At 34.8% G+C, this 9,755-nt stretch overlaps 1 protein-coding gene across 1 annotated transcript in view; it reads right to left on the reverse strand.

The window, feature by feature from the left end:
- Positions 1-584: 584 nt before the first annotated feature.
- Positions 585-9,755, reverse strand: part of ADAM7 (ADAM metallopeptidase domain 7) — a 99,639-nt gene continuing 90,468 nt past the window's right edge. The window contains exons 20-23 of the mRNA XM_034661249.1: positions 9,636-9,735; positions 3,892-3,957; positions 2,658-2,714; positions 585-1,638 (exon numbers count right to left, since the gene is read on the reverse strand). Coding sequence (XP_034517140.1) covers positions 1,594-1,638; positions 2,658-2,714; positions 3,892-3,957; positions 9,636-9,735 — 268 coding nt within the window. The 3' untranslated portion in view covers positions 585-1,593. The remainder of the gene's footprint in view (positions 1,639-2,657; positions 2,715-3,891; positions 3,958-9,635; positions 9,736-9,755) is intronic.

Below are 9,755 nucleotides of genomic sequence, written 5' to 3' on the forward strand. Positions count from 1 at the left end.
TTCAGCAACATATGTATTGTTCAAGCAAATACAAATATGTGACTGTCCATTCATTTGGGACGTCGGAGGACTATTGTTTGCTTTAATGAGGCCAGTATATGTGACACAGAATTTCTTTTTTTCACAAATTTGCATAAAACATTTAAATTAGCTTCTTTTGCTTTCAGTATGCAATCACCAATATTCTTTCTTAAATGGATGGTTTTAATTAGAACAACAGATGTTTATTTAAAAGCTCACTAGGGGCACCTGGGTGGCTCAGTCTGTTAAGAATTCAACTCTTGATTTAGGCTCAGGTCATGATCTCAGGGTTCTAAGATTGAGGCCCTCGTTAGGCTCCATGCTGGGCATAGAGCCTACTGGAGATTCTCTCTCTCCCTCTTCCTCTGCCCCTCTCTGTTCGTGCACACACACACACACACACACACACAGTCTCTCTCTCAAATAAATAAATAAATGCTCACTAGATATAAAGTTCTCAGTCCCTGCTGTCCTTTGCTGATCTCACTCTGTCCTCCCATCAACTCGTCGATATAGTAAGAGTTTCATCAAGAACAACCAGCTTTCTTCCTTGATTTGCAGCCTTTATTTATTGAATCAGAAAATTCCCATTTCACACTCAAAAACTGCATTTTAGTAAATGAAAAAACAATTGCATAGAGCTTTAACAGGTAACAAAAAGAAAATAAAGAACACAAGAGAACATGTTGGGAAACATTGGTATAAGAAACAGCCGAAATCATTCCTGGGATAGCCCCACACACCATCATCAGGGAGAGGTAGAGACAGCACAGAAATTACACAGTAAGTGCACGAATCTGTGTATTCTAAAGATCTCACAAGCACTTCACGGGAATGGTGAGTATTTCTTCTCTGATGGAGTTAATTTTCTGAAATTCTTATAACTCCCTGACTTCTGTCAGGTTCATAAGGAATTCTAGAAATTTGAGAGTTTAGAATTAGATTCCAGGAATTTAACCAGGAGCACTTCATGTCTTCCTTTGCTGCCACCACAATTTTAGAGAACGATTCTGTAGTTAAGGTGACTATTCTGCCTCCTTCACTGATAAGACATAAGCCAGACAGCCATCTACCTTTTAATTATTTAGTAGAATCAGATGACTTCCTGCACTGGATTTCTTGGCATTTCTGCAGGAGAGAATTTCTTTTAAATCAGAATTAGTGATAATCATGTCAGATTTCAACTAAAGTAAGTAGTTTTATGCTCCCAAAGAAATAACCCTATATAAGCAATGTTTTGCTTCTTAGACTCAGAGGTGTAATTTAATATCCTCGAGGTTTTGAGTCTTTCTAAAGTAACTAGATTGACTTTTTAAAGTAACTAGATTTTTAAGGAAAACATTAGAGCAAGGAAACTATTTTTGTGTTAGGCCGAAAAGCATTGGAAAACTTTAAGAATTTTTTTGTAGCATGTGTCTACACTACAGGTTGTAAATTCTACAGGCAAATATTACTGAAAGAAGTTGTTTCTTGTTAACATTTTCTGTCTCGATAAAGAAATTTTGAAAAACAGCCAGAAGTTTGTGTAGCAAATACCTAGGGAAGATTGTGAAGATCTTTCAGCCAGAAATCTCAACCTAGCCTTGCACAGCCATTTTGGATATCCAATTTCAAGCTCTAAATAGAAACAGATGGTTAAAAAGAAGTTATTTTCTCCAAAGTCTATAAGCATGTTATGTTTCAGTTACTCATTTTTATTTGCTAATTACAGTAACTTTCTGGATTCTGTTGTACTACATTTATTCACATCTTCCCAGATCTCCTTAGCCATGGCTAATTAAACCGTCATTATAAAATGAACAAGCCTATCAAAAGAAAGAAAATCATTTTGTGTTCATTACAGGGAGTCAAACAATTTACTTTCACTAAAGAGCATCTCTCTCCACTCTTTAGTATTAAACAAGTCCATCATTATGAGGTGGAAGGACCATTAGAAATATCCTTCCTTCCCCATCCCGACAGAGGAAGCGTATTGGGCAAGATCCCTTGTAAGAATGTTTTGTGGAGGAAAGCTTCGTATTAACCCAGTACATTGTAGGAATTCAACAGAAATCAATGAATGGATGAATGAACTCTGAAATGCAGCCAAACAATGCTCATTTTGTCTCCCTTTGACAAAAATCACAATTTTTGGATAAATTTTCTAACATAGCCATAGCAATTCAGAAGTGAAATCATCCCTCCGATATAGTAGTTATTGATTGGGTAAGTGAAACTTTGATGAAACCATCATGAAATAACTCTTCATGAGGAATGTGCCTTCTCTTTAATTACCAGTGCTATTACGTCCTTGAGAATCCTTAATGAAAACCTATAAGGGCGATTCCCTTGGGCAAGAAAAGTTTGAGAAAGAAGTCTTGCTTTTGTTATGTCTAAAATGTGTTGAGATTGTGACACTCTCAAATTCTAGCTTGCTCCTGTGGTCAGGTCAGAAATTCCTGGACTGAAACATGCTCTGCTGAATTATCTGTTAGAAATGCTAGCATATCAGAGAAAACAATTCCAACCATCCTATTCTTCTGATAAGGACAGAAGGTGTGCCTACTCAATCAATGAATAGGTAAAGAACACAAAGAATGCTAACAGTTGAAAAGTTAAAAAGGGGGGGCATGGTACCATCTGTCACAGGAACCTACCATTTTGGCACTTTGATTTGGATCGGCAATTCCTCTTGGATCTTTATTTGCAGGTTTCTGTAATAAATAAATTTTGTTGTGTCAGGAACTATACCAGATATCACAGATAGACACATAAACATGAGCACACACACATGTAGACCATCTCTTCTTGATCTATGAAAAATCTAAGAAAGTTTGTAAATTGCTATGGGAGAGGATGGGGGGATGGTTCTGGCCAGGGAAGTCTTATCAGAAACCACTTTTCCTCGTAAACTTTGTGGTGGATCTCTCCAACAGTGCATTTAGTAAGAGATTTCCAAACATTTTTCAAGCACTAGGACTTTCATTGAGAAAACATTTCTGTTGAAATACCATTAAAAACTATAGAAATAGACTGTACTGGTTGAGTGAGGACTGGGGAGAAATGCTCGTTTGGCTCCACCCCAACTGTAGGGCATGCTCTGAGATCCTGTTGTGTGATGGGAAAATTCTGTGGAAACACAGGCTGAAAGGGTGTGATACCCTTTTAGCCATTAATAAGGAAAGCATAACGAGAATTGTTGATTTGAAAAAAATACATAGTTGAGAATCTTGGTGATGTCAGTACCCAACTGAATAATTGTTCTACTCTGGACGTTGAGGATACAGTGCATCTGTACAGAGACTCCAGCAGTTCAGGAGATCCTAGAGGTCCTGTGATAACTCCTTTTTGACTCAGTCTCTAAGGCATATGTATACTAATTTGGCCAATGTATTTCTCTTTCATTAATATTAATCAGGGAATACACCTCAGTCAGTGGAAAGCCCTAAGGCCGATAAGGCACCATTGGAAGCCATTACTGGGTTTTAACCCCTGAGAACCACGGCTGGGGGTAGGGTAGGATTAGTGAGGTATTCATCTCAAAAGCACCATTTGAGGGGCACAAACAAATTCAGTAACTGTGAGAAATAATGTGGTAATGCATTGTTTTAAAAAATCAAAACTAATTCCCAAGTGTTCATGATGAACACAATGTCAGTATTTTACTGGTAGTATCTGACTGTGCATGACCAAGCATGACTTCTCATGCTCTTCTCAAACTAATCCCAGCCCTGCTGATAAGTGGGATCTGTCCTATTTCTGCCTCAAATCAGAGAACTATGTTATATTATTGGACTTATTCAGGGAACCAGAACATGGCTAAGTGGTACCAAAATTATTGAAATGGCCACAGATCAGTACAACCAACAGAAAGGAGATAAGGGACCATACCCGTGTGATGTAGTGTGGACTTGAAAAACTGGTTGGAAGCCTCTCCAAGGACTCTGCAGTTCTTTGCTAGTGAAAAGAGATACTATTAACCTGCAATTAATATTCAAGCAAGTATGACTATTTCCTAAGTGCGCAATATAAATTTTCTAGCTATCTCCAGAATACAACCTAGTAAAATGTACAAATATTAAAACACATGGGAACAATGCTCTTCCCTAGGTTATTTTGTTATAATGACAGAGTCTAAGAACTTAGAAAACAAACTTACATTCGAGAAGAGTGGGAGTTTCTTTATGAGTTATGATGAAAATTGCACAAGGCAAGTCTTTCAGCCTCCAAATCTAAATCGAATTGTCCAAATGTCTGAAATGCCATAACCAGCTATATTGTTTCTGGACCTTGAAGGCTTTGAGGACCTCCAGAACTTACTGTTGTAATACAGATATGCCTGGATAAAGTTATCCTTTTTAAAGTATTTTCTGTTAACTCCCAGTGAACATTGATACAACGAGAAAGCATGATCTAGTGGAAACAGGACCTACCTAGGGGAGGTAGTGGGTGCCAGAGGGAAAATATAACTAAGCATCATTAATGTAACAGGAAAAGGACATCAAAAGACCTTTCCCAAACCACAATGCTGAAAACTGGCCTCTGATGGGTAACTAATGTGTCAAACAAGTATCAGCTAAATCACTGTTATTTATATACTTTTATAACAAATAATACAAAAAGCCTAAATGTGAGATTTGACACCACAACTCTCCTATACAATCTGTGTTTATAACACATTATGGCATATATACCATTAATAGTGAATTTAACCTATTCATATACCTAACAAATATTTATTAAGCTCCTCTTCTACATTCCCTCAATTTACTAACAAGTCAAAGCATTTAAGGAACTTGCATTCTAGAAATGAAACAAATATGCCCCAAGCTCTATGGGAACCCCTGGCTGACTTCTGTGAATATTCATTGATCACATAGGCCACTTTTCACCTGACTCTCTTCTCCAGGAGCACAACTGTTTTTCATATTAATTCATGAAGCGTGTTAACACATGTTAAGTGCTAAATATTTAGCAGTGTGATAAGTACCTTTACATAGTTTCTTATTTAAACCTCAAGGCAAATATACAAGATTGATATCAGTATCATGTTGTTCATATCATGAAGTCTATGCGTAAGCTTAAAAAATTATCACACAATACTTTCCATCCATTCCAGTGGACAACTAAGACTTGCTTTATCACCTTCGTGTCATCATTGGCATAATAAAAAATATAAACAAATCAAAATAATAAACCATCATACAACCAGAGAAAGATTAACTAGCCATCCTTAAATACTAGAGTGAAGTTCAGTAGAAGCCTTTCCAGTATATATGTATTTCTGGGGGACGAGTGGGAACATGTTCTGCAATATTGTGAAGTAAGAAACACAAGGCTTATGGGACATGTAGAGTTGGGGCAAAGCATTCAAAACCTTCGGAGCTTTGTTACCAGACCACCACTAACCAAAAAACATCCTAATTTAAAAATGCTAATATTATCATATTTTCTTTGGCATTCGCATCTAATAATGGTCAGCTAATACTTAGTCTCTGAATTTAAGGCTTGTATTCCTTCCTTCGAAACAGTCCTATTGGGTAATTTCATCAGTATTGTCCTATCTATAATGCTTTCTTCAGTGGTTAATTTTTTTTTTTTTAAGGCAATGACTTTGTAGCTTCTTAATGTGGACACTTACAGTTTTTTTTCAATGAGCTGAATGCACTGGAAATCATAGATGTTGTTAAAGGCAGTTAACAAATCACTAATTGTAGGGACTTCTGCAAAATTGTTGGTTTTTCTCTTACATCTTCATATATTGCTAAAGCTGTTATTTCAGTCAACTTTTTCCTTTTGTGTAAAGTATACACAAAGAAATGCACAAGTACTAAGTATAGAGGATGGATTTTCACAAATGAGCAATGAAAGTTACTCAAAGTTGCCCAGAATCAAAAAACAAAACTTTATCTCCTTCTCAGAAGATTCTCTCTGCCCTGTGGTAATCACTACCTTGTCTTCTAATAGCATAGATTAGCTTTGCCAGTTCTTGAACTTGATATAAATCGAGTCATACAGTATGCCTTTTGGATTTGACATCTTAATGTTGTGTTTGTGAGATTTATTCATATGGTAGATATCATTTACTATGTTTTCTCTGTAATATTCCATTGTATGAGTATATAGCATTTTGTTCATCCCTTTTACTCTTATTAGACATTTTTATTGATTTCACTTTTTGCAAATAATGCTATTGGAACATAATTGTAAATGTTTTTCCCATGTACGCATACATGGGATTTCTGTTGGATATATTCATATGACAGGAACTGGATCATAGGGTATATGTATGATCAATTTTAATACTTAGTACCAATTTCCCACATGGTTTTACCATTTAAACTCTTATTAACTATGTATGAGAGTTTTCATTGTCCATATTCCCACTAGTAATTGGTATTGTTGTCCTTCATTTCATAGGAAAAAATAATACAGATAAAACACACACATAAAACAGGTTCATGGCTTAATGAACCATTTAGGTAAATATCCTTGAAATCACTGCCTTGGTTAAGAAATGAAACTTTGCCATTTCAAGTTTCCTATCACTATTCCCACCAACCCCCTCCCCTCAAATTAGCCACATTCTTGACTTAAAATAATGACCTCGCTCTTGCATGTCATTGTATGTTTACCCCCAAATATTTACCTCTCAACACTATCACTTAATTTGCACATTTTTAATTTAAATTTTTTACTAGGAAAAAATACCTATATTCCGTATATATTGCAGTTGGAGTTAAATTAGTTATTGGTTGAGGAATGGATCACGGTTAGTCTTTGTACATATGGATACCTAGTTGTTCCATCACCATTTGTGAAAAGACTGTTCTTTCTCCACTGAATTGCCTTTGCACCTTTGTAAAAAATCAATTGGCAAATCAACTAGCAATCAATTAATATATTAATATACATGTGACTCTATATACCCCTCTTTACTTAGGTCTTTTAAAATTTTTCTCAGCAGTGTATTATCATTTTCCATATATAGTTCTGATTCGTATTTTGTCAGAAGTGTCCTTAAATATTTCACATCTTTGGTGCTATTTCAAATTTTATTTTTGATTTTGTTTCCACATTATTTGTTACTAGTATATGGGAATAAAATTAATTTTCGTTTATTGTTCTTATATCCTTGTTAAATTTATTTGTTTTATAAAAACTCCTGCCAATACTTTGATTAATATTGTTTTGAATTTATAGGTCCATTTGCCAAGAACGGACCCAACAGTGTAATTCCATTTATTTTGGTCTTTTAAAATTTTTCTCAATGTTTTATATTTTTCTATCTACATATTTTGCACATTTCTTGTACATATTTTGTCAGCTTTATCCCTAAGTATTTCCTATTTTTGATGCTGCTGTAAATGTTATTTTGTGGTTTCATTTTATTTTTTGGGTTGTTCATTGTTTGTGTATGGAAACACAACAGGTTTTTGCATATGAATTTGTAATCTAAAATCTTCCTAAATTCCTTTTATTTACTATAGGATTTTTGATAGATGATTGTGTCTTCAGCAAATCAAAACAGTTTACTTTTTCTTTCTTTTTTTGGCCTTATTGTAATGGCTATAATCTCAAATAAAATGGTTAATAAAAGCGGTGGCAGTGGACATCATTGCTTTGTTCCTGATATTTAGGAAAGATACCCAGTTTTTTTAACCACAAATATGATATTAGGTGTAGGTTTTTTGATAGACACTTTCATCAGGTTCAGAAAGTTTCCTTATGTTCCTAGCTTACTGAGTTTTATCAGGAATATATATTAGATTTTTTCTTTTTTTTTTTTTTAAAGATTTTATTTATTTATTTGAAAGAGATAGAGACAGCCAGCGAGAGAGGGAACACAAGCAGGGGGAGTGGGAAAGGAAGAAGCAGGCTCACAGCAGAGGAGCCTGATGTGTTGCTCGATTCCACAACGCCGGGATCACGCCCTGAGCCGAAGGCAGATGCTTAACCTCTGCGCCACCCAGGCGCCCCTATTAGATTTTTTTCAAATACTTTTCCTGCATCTTTCGAGATGATCATATGGTTTTTCTTTTTTGTAAAATAATATAGTGGATTAGCTTGATTGATTTTTTAATGTTAAATTTGCCTTACATTCCTACGATAAACCTCATTTGGTCACAGTGAATTATCCTTTTCAGGCATTGTGAAATACAATTGGTTAAAATTTAATATTTATATACTTATATTTATTAAAAGTATTTGCAAATAATTTTCTTTGTTGTAGTGCTTTTCTCTATGTGTATAGCAGAAAAATACTGTCTTTATAAAAGGAGTTGGGAAGTGTCAATTCTCTCACATTTTTCAGAAAAGTTTATGTAGAACTGGTATTATTTCATCATTATATATTTGGTAGAATTCATTAAAAATTCATTTTTTTTGTAGAAAGGTTTTTACTACAAATTCAGTTTTCTCTGTTACATACAGAGCTATTCAGTTTATCTATTTCTTCATGAATAAGCTTTGGTGATTTGCAACTTTCAAAACGTTTACTATTTAATTACACTGCCAAATATATTAAAATAATAATTTTCCAAATTAATCTCCATATTTAAAATATTGTCAATTTAATAAGGTATGCTCTCCTGTGATGTCACCTTTATGATTTCTGATAGTCATGCTAACTCTCTTGCTTTTTTCTGCTCAGTCTGACTAGAAGCTTATAAGATTAGTTAATTTCTAGAAAACAGCCTTTTCTTTCATTGTTTTCATACATGATTTTTGTTTTGTTTTGTTTTCAATTTCATTGGTGCCTAGTACTTACTATTTTCCTGTTCTCTACTTGCATGAAGCTTTATTTGCTTTTCTTTTTTTTTTTTTTTTTTTGGTTTCTTAAAATGAAAGCTGATATCATTGAACTGATACCTTTCTTCTTTTCTAACATAAGCATTTAGTGCTATAAACTTTCCCTTAATTACTAATTTCACTACTTCCCACAAATTTTGGTATGTTTTGTTTCATTTTCCTTTAAAGTATTTTCTGTTCTCCCTTTGAGTTTTTATTTGACCCAAGTGTTCTTTAGAATTTGTTATCTAATTTTCAATTGGGGATTTTCCCAATATTTTTCTGTTACTGATTTTTAATAAAATTTTATTTTGAGAACATATTTTGTATGACTCCAACTCTTGTAAATTTGTTAAGACTTGTTTTATGTCCCAGGGTGTCTGGGTGGCTCAGTCAGTTAAGCGCCTGCTCTCAGCTCAGGTCATGATTTCAGGGTCCTGGGATGGAGCCCGGCATCTGGCTCCCTGCTCATCGGGGAGTCTTCTTCTCCCTCTGCCCCTTCCCCCTGCTCGTGCTCTTTCTCAAATAAATAAATAAATAAAATCTTTTTAAAAAGACTAGTTTTATGTCTCAAAATATAGTTTATGCTTGTGAATTTTTCCAATAGTGCACAAATCTGTATTTTGTTTAACTAATACATACTGTTCTGAAATGCAGTCTTGGTTTGCTTGTGTCCTGCCATCCTTTCCCTCCCCACATGTAGACTGAAGGCTCCATCGGTGTGGAATTGTGTTAAACTGTTCTTTTGCCTCTTCCATATCACTTAGCTTGGGGCTAGTTCCACTTCAAATACATGTGCAACTACTTTTTAAATCAATTAACTATTGCAAATGACATTTTCTTACATGGAGGGGATGAATATCAGGTAAAATTGGCTCAGTCCTTGTCTGCTGCTCATCACCAAAGTATCCTCTATTCTCCACTCCCAGTGTGTCTCTGGGTGGGCTGTCAAGAAGGAAATTGAA

Source organism: Ailuropoda melanoleuca, chromosome 5 (assembly GCF_002007445.2).
Source record: "Ailuropoda melanoleuca isolate Jingjing chromosome 5, ASM200744v2, whole genome shotgun sequence".
Lineage (NCBI taxonomy): Eukaryota > Metazoa > Chordata > Mammalia > Carnivora > Ursidae > Ailuropoda > Ailuropoda melanoleuca.